The 18,055-nt window shown below is 41.4% G+C and overlaps 1 protein-coding gene across 4 annotated transcripts in view; it reads left to right on the top strand.

The window, feature by feature from the left end:
• Positions 1-18,055, top strand: part of ARMC9 (armadillo repeat containing 9) — a 162,330-nt gene that overhangs the window by 65,029 nt on the left and 79,246 nt on the right. For all 4 annotated transcript variants that reach the window (XM_057503437.1, XM_036912378.2, XM_036912368.2 and 1 more), the window contains exons 13-18: positions 1,609-1,699; positions 2,826-2,949; positions 5,437-5,576; positions 6,789-6,865; positions 9,821-9,895; positions 17,270-17,360. In XM_057503437.1, the coding sequence (XP_057359420.1) occupies positions 1,609-1,699; positions 2,826-2,949; positions 5,437-5,576; positions 6,789-6,865; positions 9,821-9,895; positions 17,270-17,360 (598 nt within the window). The remainder of the gene's footprint in view (positions 1-1,608; positions 1,700-2,825; positions 2,950-5,436; positions 5,577-6,788; positions 6,866-9,820; positions 9,896-17,269; positions 17,361-18,055) is intronic.

The following is an 18,055-nucleotide window of genomic DNA, read 5'->3' as shown; positions in this document are numbered from 1 at the left end:
TTTCAACAAATAATTTCTGTTCATTGTTTGCAGATCTTACTCCATTGTCTTTTAGGTTCCACTGTTGCTGTTGAGAAGTCCAAAGTCATTCTAATTCCTGATCCTTTGTATATGACCTGTTTTTTTTCCTCTCTAGAAGCATGTTGAATCTTCTCTTTGCCACTGTTAATAAACTTTCTATTGTTGTCTTTCATGAGGTGTACTTTGACCCATTGTTTTGAGCACTTGGTGCGCTCTTTCAATCTGAACAGCTTTAGTTTGGGGAACTTTTCTTCAGTTATTTTGTTGTTGATTTCCTCTCTGATTTCTCTGCTCTCTCTGAATGTTAGACCTCTTGAACTGATTCTCTAATTTCTTAGCTTTTATCTCGTATTTGCCATATTTTTCTCTTTGTCCCACTTCCTGGGAGATATTCTCATCTCTGTTTTCTAAGCTTTCTGTTGAGTTTTTCATTTCCTTTTTTAAAATAACACTGTTCTTTCATATGATAAGGGTTCTTATAACTCTGAGGATATTAGTGACAAAGTTTATTTTTTAGTTTTCTTCTCCCGGCAGTCTCATTTCCTTGAGGTTGCCTGTTCCCCATCCCCGTTTGTTTTGGCTCTGTTTTCCATGTTAGAGACTTACCTTGGTTTCTGGTAGACCTTGGTTATCTCAGTGTTTAGAGTGGAGGGACTGAAAGCTGATGGGAAGTTCTGCGTATGAGGGTACACAGCCCATAGACCCAGAGCTCCACTGAGGCTGGTCCAGGTGGGCTATTAGGAACCTCTGATTTCAGAATCTCTAGTTCTTTTCTCTTGAACTAGTCATTTCCCTTAAAAAGAGTCTTCTAATCTGCCTGGAGGGTGAGGCTATGGTTGGCAGTGTTCTGGGAGCCAGGTGGGGAACGAGGACCGGCTGCTCTCTGTTCATCATTCATTCTGCATTTAGGCCCTTCACTCTCCGCCCCCCATTTTTGTGTGCAAGACTTGCTCCCCTGTGCCTAGTGTCCCCTCCAGAGACCCTTGGCGTTACCTCGCAGAAGAAGAGTGGGAAGTACACAGGAGGGTGGTGGGAGGTCCGCAGAAGGACTGTAGTGTAGGGGCAACATGAGTAGGACCCGGCTGCTGCTTTAACCGCTTCATTCATTCTTCTATATTTTCCCCAGTTCTTAAATTTTTAGGATTAAGCGATGTAAATTGGGTAATCCCTCACTGCTGCCTTTGAGATTTGGCATTCTTGGGTCTGGCATTCTTGTCTGTTAACAATCCTACATTCCTGATTCCAAAACTGTATTGTTACAGTTCTTGTGCTGCTCTTTCTGTCCTTGAGAATTTCTGCCTTAAAAAAAATCCATTCACTGTAGTTTTATTGTGGTTTACAAAATCAGGTGTATGTGTTAGATCTCTCCTCCTAACCTGGAAAGCAACAAAAATAGAAACAGCACTGCCTCCTTTGTGTCAGCCACTGCTCTAAGTGCTTTGTGTAATTCATTCTTTTAATTTAGTCAGAATATTCCATCTCTAATAAATTCCCAAGAAGAAGAGACACCAGACCTGTAGAAGAGACGTGGTCACTTCACCTTCCTTTAACCTCATTGGTTTTCCTCCTTTGCTGTTTTCCTCACAGCGGAGTGTGCTTCAGCTGCTGCACTCAAAGAGCGACGCGGTGCGGCAGTACATGGCCCAGCTCATCAATGCTTTCGCGTCCCTGGCAGAAGGTAGGACGTCAGCTTTTCTTCAGAAAGACGTATGTCTTATTGATATATCTCTTCCTTTGAAAATGGACATTCTTTCCCAAGTTTCTGAGAGAGAATATGTTTCCTCAATTTATCACTCTTTAATCCAGCAAAGATGTTTTGCAAAAATCAGTTATCATATTGCCGTAGTTTATGTCAGAACAGGTTTTGATGGTTTTAGAGATTGTTTGGTAAGCCTTATGGTGTTATTTTGTAAGCTTCCTAGTTTTGTGGAGTATTTTTTAGATTGTTTTCAAGTACCTAACAGACATTGCATTTTCTATAGTTTTTTACTTAAGACAAAATAAGGTTGGTGAAACAATTAAAGCTGATTCTAATAAGTACTATACCATTTCCCTCAAAATACTATAGCTCCTTAAATCAAGATGATTTGAAAATTCCAAAGAATATATATACCATAACTAAATTCAAAACAATTTTACAAAATGCCATTGTCTTCCATAAGTCCTAATTTGTTTGAGCTCTTTTTAATGTGAATAGAGGGGGTTTTCAAATTAAGAATATATGATACTCCAACATTTGTCCATTCACTCATTTGCTTATTCTTCCATCCCTTTAGCAAACATAAGCCAGGGTAAATGCCAGGGACATGAAATTCATGTCCAAAATTAATGTCATCTTTATCAAGACACAAGTCTACAATATGCTAGTGACAATTCAAGGCTTATTATAGGGTCGCAGTATGGTTCCCAACTTCTTCTCCAGGCCACAGACATTCTAGAAGGAACAAGGAGCGTGGCCAAAAAGCACACTTGGCTGCCCCTGCTTTAAAGACTTGTGGGCTTCCCCACCCCCTTCTCCTTCTAGATTTGACTTTTGGGTGGAAGATTTCAGGTAAGTAAAGAACAGTGCTCCCCACAAAAACATAGCAATAAATTATGTTTAGATTATAGAAAGTGATTTTGTATTCAATAAATAGTTGATTGAGTAAAACCAACTTTGCAGAAGAAATGTGGTGTTTGATAAATTTTTTAGAACATAAATTACCCAAACTCTATATGTTATATGCAGTTTTCACAGAAGTAGGTTTGGAATGTGAGCTAAACAAGACATTCTTTCACTTGTTCATCTCTGGTTATACTATTAGGTCGCCTCTACCTTTCCCAGAACACGAAGGTGCTGCGGATGCTGGAGGAAAGGCTGAAGGAGGAAGACAAGGACCTTGGCACACGGGAGAATGTTCTCGGGGCCTTGCAGAAGTTCAGCCTCAGGTGCTGATCGTGCAATAAGTCACGGTGACCTCCATGAAACGAAATTGGGTTTTTTAAAGCCATTATTCAGTGCTTATTTTAGTCCAGTGACAGCCCAAGAAGCAGGTGACGTTTTTCAGCTGACGCGTAGGAGAGATTGGGTGGCTTTCCAAGACTGAGCTAGAAAAGCCGATCCCTAATCCACTAAACCATCCTGCTTGAGCTGCTGTGGATTGTAGCCTCCTAGTGATTGTCATCCAGTGCCGGCCAGGTGCGAGGTTGTCTCAGGCCACTCATAAGGTATAGAGGCTGTACATGTGAGTAAAACCTGAGGGCAGCCTTCAAGTTGCTCACTGCCCACTGTGGGAGACATGCACATAAATGACCAGTCACGGTACATACGGTAGAAGTTCTGTGGAAGTCAGGGTTGGAGCCTCCTGCTTCCTGTCTGTACAGACCAGCAACCCACCTATGATCTCAGCCTGGACCTGCCATTACTTAGAACTGCTTCACATTAGAATTTAAAAATCAGACATCTCTTCCTGAACTAGATCTGATATCCTCCCAGAGTTTTTTTTTATTAACAGTTTTATTGAAGTGTACTTTACATGCCACAAAATTCACCCGTTTTAAGTGTACAATTCAATGATTTTAGTATATATACAGACTTGTATAACCATTACCACAAGCTAATTTTAGACCATTTCCATCACCACACAAACCTCATGCCTGTATAGTCATTCCTCTTTCCTACCCCTAATCCTGGTCACCTCTAATCTACTTGCTGTAGAATTACCCCTACTAGACATTTCATATCAATGGAATCATACAATGTGTGTTGTTCTGTGAGTGGTTTCTTTCACTTAGCGTGATGTTTTTGAGGTTCATCTGTGTTGTGGCACGTGTCAGTATTTTGTTCTTTTGTACTGCCGAGTTACATTCTATTATATAGATACACAGCATTTGCCTATCCCTTCATCAGTTGATGGATATCTGGGCAGTTTATACTTTTTAGCTATTTTGCATAATGCTACTGTACACATTTGCATACAAGTCTTTGTGTGGACATGTTTTCCTTTCTCTTGGGTAGGTCTAGGAGTGGAGTTAATGGGTCATACAATTCTTCCAGCATCCAGATTCTCTCTTGACCACCTCACTTTCTCTTTGATTTCACTAATACTTCTGCTCCCTTGAGTCTCCAACTTTTTCTGTCAGTCCTCTTCTGGACACAATTTCTCCCCATCAAATATAGTCAACATTTGATTGAGTCTCTCTAATTGCCTGAAGCCTACAAAGTGAATTCTAAGTGTGTGAATGTTTAGTGGGGGAAAGCAGTAGGCATTCAGTTCCAATTGTGTATGTGAATTGAAAAGAACTATAAGTAAAATCCAGATTTATTACTTCCTCAGATCACATAAACACTTCATTTCTGTTTATAAAGATAATGTAGCTTAATATTGACTGTATTGGAAAATTTTTAGAAATTTAATAACCATAGTTGAGTAACAGAGGTAAGATATGGTGAAGAAATACTTCTTCCTAGTAATGCAGATATTTACTGTCAATTTTTTCTTTTCCTGCAAGCAGTAATATAAGGTTTTCTGTTCTGGAAATGTGCTTAATGTTTTTGTAGTTTTCAGAGTCTCTACACTGAATGTAGAAAGTAGGATTACCAAAAAAGTGTAGACTTTGTTGTATCCTAATAAATTTCGCTGACCAGGTTGGTGTAAGTGTTTAAGAACAGCCTGGACAGATCCTGTCCTGGGAGGGCGTTTTGCCGTAACCTGCTCATCAGGAGATGCACAGTGGCAGTTCCTCCGTGGTGTTCTGGTTTTCAAAGAATTCAAAGACTTCTCCTGGTGATACCATGCTCAGTCTCAGCAGCTCTTACATGGCATGATGATGTTCACTGTAGCACATTTTGATGAAACATTGGATTTTGTAAGATTAAACTTTGTGGAAAGTAATGCCATTTAAATAGAATTATCCAGGTCATTAAACTACCCTTACTTTATAGAGGTCTGAATGAGAATGATATTGAGCTGGGGTTTTTTGTTTTTCTGTTTTGTTTTCTTTATTTTTACAGAGCTTAAGGTGCCTAAACTAGATTATAGTAAAAATCTGTTTTGACTATAGAGTCTAGTAAAAATATGTTTGTCAGTTAACTATTTCTAAGGCTCTGTTTCCTAGATTAAGTAGATCAAAAGCTATCAATAAATATTTTTTATGTATTCGAAGTATACTCTGCTAAGTTTAATATTAAAATGGAAACTTTAAAAGAAGTAAGCCTCCTTAACTGCCTATGTCTCTTTAAACCCTTAAATAATATCTTTGAAAGGTACACAAAAGGTACAAAAAGGTATTATTTCACTTGTTGAGTCTAACAAAATATCCCCAGAGTCTGTATCTGCTGCATAGTTTGCCTTTTCTAATGTACATTCACATGATCATGTACTCATGAAAAGTGTCTTGGCAGCTTGAATTCACCTGTAGACTATTGCCTCCCAGGCGCGCACTGCAGACAGCGATGATTCGAGATGGCCTCATCTTCTGGCTGATTGACATTCTGAAGGACCCCGACTGCCTGTCTGACTATATGCTGGAGTACTCGGTGGCTTTGCTCATGAACCTCTGCCTCCGGAGTGCAGGTCTCACAGCCTCCTGTCCCCTGGCTCTGGTGTAGGGGTGGGGAAGAGATCCTGACCCTCGAATCGGGAGTACCAGTGAACCTGATGGGATTCGTGCTTAGTTTCTCTCGTAGAAGACTGAAACTAGAAAGGGTGTAAAGCATTTCCAATTAAAATATAGAGCTGTTGAATCTCTGAGGCCAAAGTACCACTCTGACCTTGGAAAGAATATTTTATATATATGTAATGCTTGCAAGAGGAAATAAAGTTAATATATATTTTTCTTCATCTTCACTGCATTTTTCAAAGGTAAGAAGTTAAGAATTATCATACATTTTATCTGAAGATAGAGAAATTTGTTCCCAAGATTGTACAAAGTTAAGTTACTGGCAGAGCAAGGATATTATACCATCTCCCCACTCTCAATCACAGATTTCACCCTTGGAGTTGGGGGTTCTCCTGTAAGCATCTCAAGTCACATATGTGCTTGATTATTAAAAGTAGCAATTTTAGCTTTTCTACAGGTTCCGTCCCACTTAAATGATTTGTTACCTGAGATGAAAGAAACTTCTTTAGAGGAGATACCAAGTTTAGCCTATGGCTGCCCTCAGTCTGAGCAGCCCCAGTGTTGGGAGAAGAAGGTTACCTGGGTAAATGGTTCAGGGCTATTTGTTAGAAGTTTCTTTACCCTCATATGCATTGTAATCTAAACCACCTAATTGTGTGTTGACCAAATAAATGACTGTAATTTCAGTCTTCTCTTTAAAAAAAAATAGCATATGCAAATATCCTAGCTTTAGAACATTTATCGGATTATAATCAGCTTTTCTCATTGTCATTAATTGATTTGCAGAAATTGTTATGATGCTGTTTGGATTACTCAAATACCTGTATGAGTTTATGATGGCATATGCACTTGGCAAGTGAACAGTGCTCTTTAATATATTGTGCTTTCTCTGACTGTAATGAATAGCTCTGTGCTCTATCTGAATAATAATAACTGCCACCATTTACTGAGCACTTGGAGTCTGCCAGCCTATACTGGTTTAATTCTGCATCACCCTTGGAAGTAGGTATTAGTAATCCCTAAGGAATCCCAGAGGAAGAAACTGGGGCTTAGTCTAGTTAAGTGACTCACCCAGGGTCACACAGCTGATAAGCAGAGGAGTGACGTGAAACTGTGCTTCTGAGTTTAGACATGTCATGTTTTGTTTTGTTGTTTTTTTCCTAAAGGGAAGAATATGTGTGCCAAGGTGGCCAGTCTTGTGCTGAAAGTTCTTTCGGATCTGCTTGGCCACGAAAACCACGAGGTACCTGGTCAGCGCCGCTAGCCCTGGGCTTGGGGGGAGGCTAGCCTGCAATAGCTACTGCACTCTCCCTCCTCCAAGTGTTTGTAGGAGCTACTGTAAAGCTATAATTTTTTTTTTTATTATCAAATGTACGTCACAGTGGTGCAACAGTCCCCCTCCCCCTCGGTTACCACAAGGCACTTCTCAGTGTCTGTGAGTGCAGGGCTGTGCAGTTCCTTCTGTTTCAGTCTGCTACAGAGCTGTGACTTCCAAGTGCTGGCCCTCAGGTGCAGGGAGGTGGGCCTCTGCCTTACGTTTCCTCCTCATCCTCATCCCTCCCCTGATAGTGACACTCCTCTGAGGTATTTAACACACGTCTGTGGACAAGTATGTAGCCTGAAATGTAGGTATTATTGTGTGTGTGTGTTTAATTTGCAGAAATAGTGTTAAACTCTGGATCTCATTCTTTTCTTTTTTCACTGTGTTTTTAGGGCCTTTCTATGGCCTTACATATAGTTCCTTCACTCTCACTACTACAAAACCACTCTTGTGTGCGGCCCTCCCGCTTGACTTGTCCAGGCCCCCCAGGGTGCCTCCACTCTCTGCTGCTAGTGGTCCTCCGTAGACATCAGCACACTTGCCCCTCCAGGTCCTGCGCCAGAGCTTCCCTGGGGTGCATAGACCCTCGTCACTGCTGGCTCACCGCATGTGTCAGTCTCAGGTCACAGTCCTGCCGGACTGCCCTGCCGAATGGCTGTCCCCACTTCTGCTCTCACTGGTGTCCTCCCCGGCACGGTGTGAGTTTCTAAGTTTTTTATCCTATGGACTTCAAGCCCTTTTTAAATAGAGATATTTATAAACTAATTAGCAGAAACTTAGAAACAATATGATTATTCTCTCACATGCTTTCTACAAACGTCTGAGCAGAAACCATGGCATCATTTTGCACCCGAAGCCAAAGTGGCAACAAAAATATGGCCTTGTTACCAAATCAAGTGCAGAGTGTCTTAGCAGGACAGGCCTGAGGACCAGTGGGTCCGCATGAAGCTCTTGATCTCCTCACGTCTGTCCCCATTTCAGACAGCTCCTGAGCTGTTCATTTCGTTCACGTCTTACATTGTCCTGCCCCGTCAGCCGCGTGAGCTGGGCTGCTTTAACAAGCGGAAGTCTGATGGTTGTTACAGTGTGTGCTGCGACTTCCGTATTGTAGAATCAGCAAGCTCTTAATTACTTCTAGACCTGAAAAAACACTGTTCTCCATTTTATTCAACTAAAGCAGTTGAAGCCAGTGGGAAATATTGTCACCTAAGAGTAAAGGTTGGTTTCAAGTGTTGGAATCAGTATGCCAGCTCTGAAAACTGAGTAGTTCAGATCTTGTCATCAACTGTTGCCAATACATTTGCTCTTAAAATGGGCTGGAAAATCTACCTATATATATAAATTCTAAGGCCTGGAAATGCTGCATGCATGAATCCTATACAGATAGTCATAGTCTTGAAGCCATGAAACCCAGAAGCCGTAAAGAAAAAGATGCACATATTTAATGAACATTAAATTTTTTGGCATGGGAAAAGATGCCATAATCAAAGTCAAAAACAGATGATATCCTGAGAAGAAATTATATATATATATCACATATAATAGTTTAATATCCCTTATATATGAAGGGATAAATTAATAAGTAAAAGTCAAACAGAAAAAGGCAACTAGATGAAAAGGTAAAGCATATAAATGGACAATGTACAGAACAGTAAATCTTGATTGCCTAGGTACATGAAAAGATTTTCTATTTTGCTAGTCGTCAGGGAAATGAAAATAAAAACAACTCTAAGGTTCCTTTTTATACCCATTAGATTGACAAAAATTTTAAATGATATAATAAAGTCCAGTACTGGAAAAGGGTAGTAGGAAATGAGCTCTCCTCTGTTGCCATAGACTGTTAACGCAGTCTACTCAAAAGGAAGCTGTCATCTATCAAGCACCTGCCATGTACCATGTCCTGTGCTGGCTTGAGGTTGGGGTTCCCTACTGTAAAACATCAGTTCTCTCCCTAAAGAGCTCATAATAGGGGAGACGTAAGTAGAAGTTTGAAAATATACTGAATCTAGTAGAGCAGTAGAGGGAGGTACAGGAAGCAGAGAAGAGTACTCTATCCAGGGGCTCAGCAAAGGCTCCCTGTGAGATATGTCTGAGCTGAGTTTCACAGGGTGAATCATAATTTTCCAGGTAGACACATGTAGGAAGAGCATCCCCAGTAAATGAACTGCTAGAACCAGACCAAGGCCGGTCACAGCGCGCACGTGTGCTTGGGTGTGTGTGTGTGTGTGTGCGCGCGCTTGCGCAGGGGAGTCCCCTTACATAGAGTGGAATCTATGCGGTGTGAACTTAATGGTGGCAAGAAGGGAGGAGCAGAGGGAGATGCTATAGAGACCAAATCTTGAAGATGGTATAGAGGGCTAGGGTCCTTAGGGAGAGGGGTGGTTTGGCCCATATTGTAGGATTTGGGCCATGATATGATGGTTGGATTAAAGTGTAAACATCGAAGGTAGAGAGACCCTTTTGGAGATTTGATGTAGCCTAAGTCATGGATGGTGATGTCTGAACAAGAACAGCAGCAGTGCGTAAGGGTTCCTGTCAAAGACGGCTTGGAGACTGAACACTGGAGAAATAAGCGAGGGCTCAGTGACCCCAAAGGTTCTAGCCGGAATGGCCAGGGTAACAAGCAATGAAACATAGCAGGAGTAAGCTTTGGGAGGGAATGATGAACTTGGTTTTGAACTCTTAGCTGTAGCTGTTACTAGGACATAGAAATGGAGATGTCTGTCATTTGGAAACATGCATTCTGGAGCTCAGGAGAGCTGTGAAGATGGTAAGCTCACTCTCCTCGTTAGCCAAATTGTTTTCAAATGAGATGTTTGATAATTGAGTTGTATAGTATTTGAGAACTTGCCAGTGACTTGTTTTCTCCCCTTAAAGATACAGCCATATGTGAATGGAGCTCTGTACAGTATCCTTTCTATTCCATCTATTCGTGAGGAAGCAAGAGCAATGGTAAGAAAATGTGCTTGTGACTTTTGTGTGCTTGTCGGTGCCACAATTCAGAAACCATGAGAGCAAAGAGTTCCCAGACTAGCCTTTATGGAAGGACTTTCAGATGGTTTATGAGCTCTCTGAAATTGTATGCCAAATACATATTTGCAGTTTCTGGGGAAGGAATCTGAAGCTTTTATCAAATTCTTAAGAGATCCCTACCTCCTGAATGATTAGGAACCCACAGTGTTAGAAAGTTCCCAGCAGGTTTATTTTTAGAAAGTTGTAGTAGACATTCTTTTTTTTTTTTTTTAATGACTCATTTTAATTTGGAGCTTTGGGAATGCTTATGGATTTTGTAGTAGAAGCTTAGCAGGAAAGTGATGAAATGAGAAAAATCACCATTCAGATTTACCTCCCAAGTTTCCTGGAGAATTTATGTCAGTAATGGGAACTGGAACAATCAAAACAGTCTTTTAATCTGCAGATATTCTGATAGCAGCCACAGGGAACAGAAAATCTGGTAAAGATGTCAAAGCTGTCTGGTACTTGGTTTGGCTGGTGAATAGTGAATTCAGTATTTAATGTGTTTACATTGACTGGAACTTACATTGTAAGTGTGAAGGTAGCCTTTACACTTATATATACCTTATGCAAGTGATTAGCATCTTCTTTTGAGATGGCAAATGTTTCTAGATGTGAAACTAGCTTAACAGTGTGTATATTAAGCACTATGATGAAGGGATGAAATATATTTCCACAGTCAAAATACCGGCTAAATTCAGTTTGAAACCAATGAAAGATGGTACTTTGTTTTGTTTACTTAGAAGAATTGCTAAATCTTCTAATTGGTCTTCTAAAATTATATCAGTTGTTATGCCAAAGATAAAAACTTATTTAAGAACCATTCTGTGTGGTCACAGTAGACAATAGAACTTAATTGCCTGCTGCTTTTAAATAAAAAGTCCGCCTTTTCCATACAGAACAGGGGAAAATAAACTTGATTAAATTCTGCACTGAAGAGAAATTCTCAGCTGAAAAGAAAAATGGAGGTGACAGAGACTCAAGAAGCATGAAAGGCAGTTGCAAGAAAGACATCCAGAGCGGGGGGGGTAGAGAAGGCTGGAGGGAATGGCAATGCAGAGACTGGGACTAAGTGGGAAGAAGAGACACAGCTGTCAAACATGAGAGAGGACCACTCTTAGAGATCATCCAGGCCAGAGGGATGAAGGTGAAGGGAAGGGACAGAGCCCCCGAGACCTGAGTGACAGTATCCAGAATTCTCAAGCATATGTAATTGCAGCCCCAGAAGGAGAGGCAAGAGAGGTAATGGAGCAGAAAAAAGATTGACTAAATGATGAAAACTGGTGAAAACCATAAACATAATAATAGGGTATTTATGAAGTCTCCAAATGTTAGAAATTAAACAGCACAATTGTATTACCATCTATTGCTGCATAACAAATTACCCCAAAGCTTAGTGGACTAAAAAAAAATTCACTGTCTCACGGTTTCTGTGGGACAGGAGTTTGGGAGCAAATTAGCTGGATCGTCCTGGCTAAGAGTCTCTCATTAGATTTTAGGCAAGACTTCAGCTAGGGAAGTGAAGGCTTGGCTAGGGCTGGAAAATCCTTCCACACTCCCTCACACAGCTGCCTGTTGGCTGGGGACCTCATTTCCTTGCCACGTGGGCCTCTCCATAGGGCTTCTCTCAACATGGCAGCTGACTTCCCACTGAGTGAGTGATCCCAGAGAGACAGACAGGGAGCAAGACACAAGCCGCAGTAGCCTTTGTAGCCTGATCTCAGAAGTGACGTACCATCACTTTCATTTTGTTGGTTACCTAGACCAATCCGGGTACGGTTGTGGGAGGGGGCTACTCAGGCGCAGGAATTTCCAGGAGGTGGGGATCACTGAGGCCATCTTGGAGGCTGGCTACCACACTCTTCTGAGTTACCTATGGATCAAAGAAGTCACAAGGGAAATTAGGGGCTATCAGTCTTTTGACATATATTACAAGTATTTCCCCAGTTTTTCATTTGTCTTTTAATCATGTTTTTTTTGGCCACATGGAAATTTTACTTATAATCAAATTTGTTAATATTTCCCTTTATAGTTTTTGACATAAGTTCCTAGACAGCCTCTGAATTGACTTGAAAAAGAAAACTTGGAACACTTAGAAAAAGGAATAAGTAGCATCTGGCATTTTAGTAGGGGTCCAACTCAGCTAATGGAGAAACCCCCCGATAGCCTGAGTAGAGGATGCTTTTAGACCCACCACCTAAGCAGTTGCCCATTTAACTGTTTATAAGAGAGACCTCTAAAGGAGGTTATCATGGCAACAGAGTTTTTCTAAAGCACTGAGGTTTCCCTCATTCCACTCTTATCCTTGAGGAAGTTTTTAGATTAATAAAGGACATTCTATTCTTTTTGCATATAACAATGATAAGGGAAACCATCCAATGAGAACATTCACAATCTCACCAACCAACATCTGCTCATACACAGCGCTGGGGAAGGGGAAGTGGTGGTGGAGTGACGTTCTCAGACCACACTGGTATTTGCAATGTGTGTTGGCACAGTCCTTTTGGAAAGAAGTTTGGCAGTATATAGGAAGACCCACTAACGCCTCCATACTCATTTTCCTCTGATTTGATGTGGAGAAGAAGAGCTCTGTGCATGAAGATGCTCATCTCAACATTTTTGTAATAGTGAAAAACCAGACATAAATGTCTGGTAATAGAGGAATTGCTAATAAAATTATGGTTCTTTCACTCAAAATAGTAATAGCTATTGAAGATGATAATTAGGAAAAGCAGTATGAGACAGTATGAAAATTCTTATATAATGAGGGATAAAAGCAGAATATGATATTAGAAAAACTCTGTTTTTACAGCTATGTAGAACATTTGTGTACTTGAGGAGAACAACTAATATATAAAACTTTTATCAGGACCAAATGCTATTATGGTGGTCTTAGTACCCCCCTCCCCCTAAAAAAGGAAAAAAGATAAATGAGTGCCATGAGGCCCATGTGACTTTAAGGGACCATCAAGGTCTGAGGCTAGACAGCAGATCAGAGCAATAGGGTTGCCCTAATGCCCACTCCACAGCCACCTGCACCCACAGCTGGAGTAATTTTCAGCCATGAAGCTTTCCCCCCACATCTAAACCCTGGCCACACACTGTGCCCTGGGCTGGAGCAGATCAGATGCTCTGTCAGTTGTAAAGGCTCCCAGATTCTCTGGGAGAGCCAGGGAGTCTCTGGGAGGACACAGCCAGGAGGAATGCCCCCACATTCTGTATGGCTGCTCCCATAACCGCTACAGCTCGCACCATGACCCCAGGACCCTCAACTCACACTGATACCAGAAACTTGGCCTCTGCTGTCCCCAAAGGGCTGCATGCTGCTTCTGTCAGCTGTCAAAAAGATGTCTATTCCCAGGTGCCTGATTCTTCATATTGCCTACTTTCAGATCAGTCTCACATGGGTGCATTTGATTGACAGGATCTAGATCATCTGCCTGCACCCTAGCTGCAAGGGAGGCTGGGAGTGCTAATATTCTAGCTGCTGCCTTGGGAAATTAACACACCATACAGAAGCTTTTTAAAAAGTGCTCATCAGCCACAAATACAGCAATTGTCCATTACAGTTGGTAAGCCTGGATACCAGGATACTCTCCCCATTTCAAATTCCTTAGCTTAATCACATCAGAAAAGTCCATTTTGTCAGATAAGGGTAACCTTGAAGGTTCAGGAATCAGGACCTGGGTATCTGGGGGCCAGGATTCAGCCCACTAGATTGCCGTTAAATCGGAAGTTCTAGATGTGATCCCCACACCTGTTATGTACTAACTCTGCAACCTTAACTAAGTATAATTCTCTGAGGCCCAGTTTTCTCATTGATAAAGTAGTTAAAAATGCTTCATGGGAATTGTAAGAATTAAATTATTTATCCATGTAAAAAAAAACACCGTATTCCGTGGCATCCATTATGTGTGGGCCTTTCAAACTTAGTGTGTAACTCTTAGTGAGAGGATTAGAAATTGATACAGCATTTTTAGAAAGCAATTTGGTAAAAATACTTATATTCTTTGCCCAGTACTTCTTTTAAAGCTCCATACAAAACATGAACAGAGATTTATGTATCAGCATGTTCATTAAAGCATTACTGGTCATGGTGCACAACAGGCAACAGCCGAAATGCCCAACATGCGGGAAGGGATTAAGAACAGAGGCAGAGGGCGAAGAGGTTAAGAGAGGGAGCACCAGAGCCTGAGGCCATGTTTGAAGCTTGCCTCTGTGACTTCCTGGCATATCATTGTATATCGTTGGGCTGATGACTCAACCTCTCGATGTATCCATTTTTTTCATCTGGAAAATGGGGATTATTATAGTACCAAACCTATAAGATTGTTGTGAGATTAAAAGAGCTAATACATATAAAATATTTAAAACAGTGCCTAGCACACAACAAGCATTGAAAAGTGTTAGCTGCTATTATTATAGCTGTTGAAACTGTGTTTATAAGGTTTTTATTGACACATGAAAATGATTATAAAGTTGAAAAATTATATCAATATCACCTCAGTTGTATAAAACAGTGCCCATAAGAGGTAGGAAATACCTTAAAATGTTCACAATTACTGTCTCTTAGTGTAGGGGCTTGTAATTTTTATTCTTTTCTTCTATATAGTTTACAAGTTTTCTGCAGAGAACCCGTATCACTTACATAGCTAAAGGAAAGCATTCCTATCCATCTGAAGTAGACTTTCACACCCCTAAGGGGAACATTTCTCTTGAAGACCTTTTAGTGATGGACACTGAGACTGACCGGGCTGAAGCAAAACAGAATCCAGTAGAGAGCCGAATACTGAGCATGAGAGAGGCAGGCAGACGTTAGCTGGACCATGTAGTGTTCAGCGCGTGTCGTGGGCTCTGTGGTAGGTGCTTTGTCTTATGGAATCCTCCCGAAGGGGTTGCTGTGGTTGTGCCTGTTTTGCTGCTGATAAAACGAGGCATAGAGGTTAAACCCCTTGCCCACAGTCGCACAGCCAGTGAGCAGCCAGCCCTATGGTTTGGCCAAAGCTCTCCAGGCCTGTGCTGCAGGGCCGCTCCAGACTGGGGACTGGATACAGTCCCAGACTTTTACCTAATGAGAAATCAGGGCATGATGGGTCGTTTGCTTTGCTTAAGCGTTGTATTGCAAATACAGCCCTCTGCGTGATTAACTGCAGGATAGTCTTTAATCGTAGCTGGCAGGAGTGTGAGTTCCTTATCTCTCTGCTTTTTGCCCACTGCTCATGTTCTTATTTTCACACATCAGGTTGATACATAAGTACCTATTTTTATCCTTTCTGTCTACCTTGGCTTTCTTATTTGGCCTGGATTATCTGAAAAGACAAATTATTACTTCCATGATAAAATACTAATTTTATGATTTATCATTCCTACAATTTATATTTTAGTTAAGGCTTACCTCTTATATCTAGTTTTAAAAAATAGGTGAAATTTCACGTTGGAAAATTTTCTGTTAAGTATCCTTCCCTAAAATATCCTCCTAGTTACAGAAGAGTTCGTGATTTTTTTTTTCCCTAACTAGTAACTGAGCTAGAGATAGAGGAGAGGAGATATATTTGAGAAGATTATCATTTGTAAAAGTAACTTCTGGGGAGAAAAAATTAGAGGAAAGCCTGCATGAATTATTTGTCTCACTCCCCTGGGGAAATGTTAAAGACATTGACATTGGCTAGCTGATTGGTGGTGAGCCTTGGTCTTTGGCATTTTAAGGTTTATCACACTGCTTCCACTTGGATACATGCTTTCTCTCCTCTGACCCTTACTTTGGGTGGGGATGGAGACAGGGGAAGACACCAGTTTATGAGGTAGGGAGACATAAAATTCAGCTCTCTGGGACAGAGAAGAGGGGTCTCTTCGGGTGTCTGACTGGTCTCACAGGGCCCCAGGCACTGCTGACCACTCCCCCTTGAAACACGGTTCCCTTGACTTAAGGACTATCCAGAGTTCTTCCCTTCAGGACACTCCATGTTCTCCTGTTGGCTTATCTGTCTCTGCCCCTCAGTCACGGTTATTACTGGCTGAGATTCTGTCCTCCTCTCTTCTTACTCGGCTGTCACTGGGAACCTTGTTTATTGCCTTGGCTTCAGCTACTAGATCTCTCTCCTAAGCCACAAATACTTACCAGATGCAGCAAGCACAGTCTTAGCCATTTATTGAGCTGCTACTGTGTGCCAGGCATGGGACTGCTGTTTTTTTAGGTATAATTTACAAGTGAAATACATGTGAAGTTCAGTGCATTTTGACATAATCTCTATAACCAACACCCAATTATATACATTATCTTTTAAAAATCTCAAGTTAACTCACATTGCCATCCTTATTTTATAGCCGAGGAAACAGGCTGCGAAGAGTTAAGTAATTTGACCAAGACTACACAATTCATTTGTGGGGAAACTAGGATTACAGTCCAGATTTAACCTTTCTAGAAGGTAGTGCTCTGCTTTAGATAGTGGGAATTGACCGTGTTCAAAACTATGCTTGGCACATCTGCCTCCGTTAGAGCCATCCATTCTAAACCGGCCTACGAAAAAGGGGAGCTCATCGGCTCATGTACTGAAAAGTCCATGGAAGAGCTTCAGGCACAGCTTCATTGGGGCTCGCACGTCACGGGATCCATCCCTGTGCCAGCCACTCCGGATTCCGCTTCCTGTTTCCGGTTCTACACTTCCGCTTGCGGTAGCAAGAAGGCCTCACCAGCCCCAGCCATATGCACTTAGACAAATCCTGAAAGGAGAGAGCAAGGAAGGGAAATAGACGTTTGTGCTTAAGTTGTATCTTCTGCGTTTCCCTGAAATCCTGCTAGTCATTGTTTGGTAGTAAAGTAAACAATGCATAATGTAGTGACTTTATAATTCTTTTGATAGAAAAAAAGGTGTTTAAAAAGATGCTCTATTTGTTCATTTACATCTCTGAACATATGGGCTCATTTTTCAATGACCATTTTTGTCCTTAAAATCCAGAAGGAAGTGTTTAAATATACAAAAAACACAGGAAAGAATCCACCTTCGAAAACAACATATTGTCAAAACTAAAGGAATACTTTTGTAGTAACATTTTGCAATAGTTTTGTGGGCTGTTTTTTTTTTTTTTTGCTAAATGTATTATAATTAGGACAGATAATCAACCAAGAAAAAACTAATTTCACTTGGAATTGTAAAAATAAAAATTTTGTATTCAGCAGAGAAATTTTTATTGTGAATATCCTTTCCCCCCGAAAAAAGGGTGTTTTTTTGATTAGGTGAAACCACCCCATTGCACAGTAGTTTCCCCCCAAAGAACTGAAACGATCATTCTTACTCTCGCTAATGCTTCCAGGGAATGGAGGACATCCTTCGCTGCTTCATCAAAGAAGGCGATGCTGAAATGACCCGCCAGATTGAATTTATCATCAAGCAGCTTAATTCAGGTCTGTTTAATGTAAGAATAATGATCTATCTTTTGGCTCTTTCACATATCCCAGAAAGATAGTTGGGCTTTCTTAGAGGGGCTTTTCATATCTTGGAATTCATTCAGGAGGCCTTAGAGGAAGTGGGGAAACCCACGTGAACTCGCCAACAGAAGTTCAGATCGTCCCAACATCAGCAGTCACTCATCACACTTCAGGCTGCTAGTCAACAAAAAGAATCAGAAGCAATTACAGAAACCCTTCTCTACCTCCCCCTCCCCCTCCTGAGGGTGGCTCCCTGGCGTCCCAGGGTCAGGTGATAAAAATAGATGCCAGTCTTTCTCTCACCACTGTAGAAAATGTCATCATCCTCCCACATTTACTTCCCAAAAATTTCTGTTGACAACTGGTAGCATGGGAGGGTGGGATCCCCATTCTACCCAGCGTCCTCCATTACCATGACAGCCCACCTCCCATAATAAGCAGCGAAGGAAGGTGCAGGAAGCCTTGGATGGGACTGGGTTGGTGGGAGAACTGTCAGCTCTTTCTGTGGACTCCTGCGGCCCGGCTCGTGACTCATACTCAGGCCAGAGGCACCTGGCACTGCCAGCATCCAGGGCCAAGTTTGTCGCTTCTGTCTTTGTACATGACCTTCCCAACACCCGGCAGTCCACACCACTGTAAGTCCAAAGATCCTGTTCAGCACGTGAATGAAG

Source organism: Manis pentadactyla, chromosome 6, assembly GCF_030020395.1.
Source record: "Manis pentadactyla isolate mManPen7 chromosome 6, mManPen7.hap1, whole genome shotgun sequence".
In the NCBI taxonomy this organism is placed as follows: domain Eukaryota; kingdom Metazoa; phylum Chordata; class Mammalia; order Pholidota; family Manidae; genus Manis; species Manis pentadactyla.
This window is presented reverse-complemented; position numbering and strand designations above follow the sequence as displayed.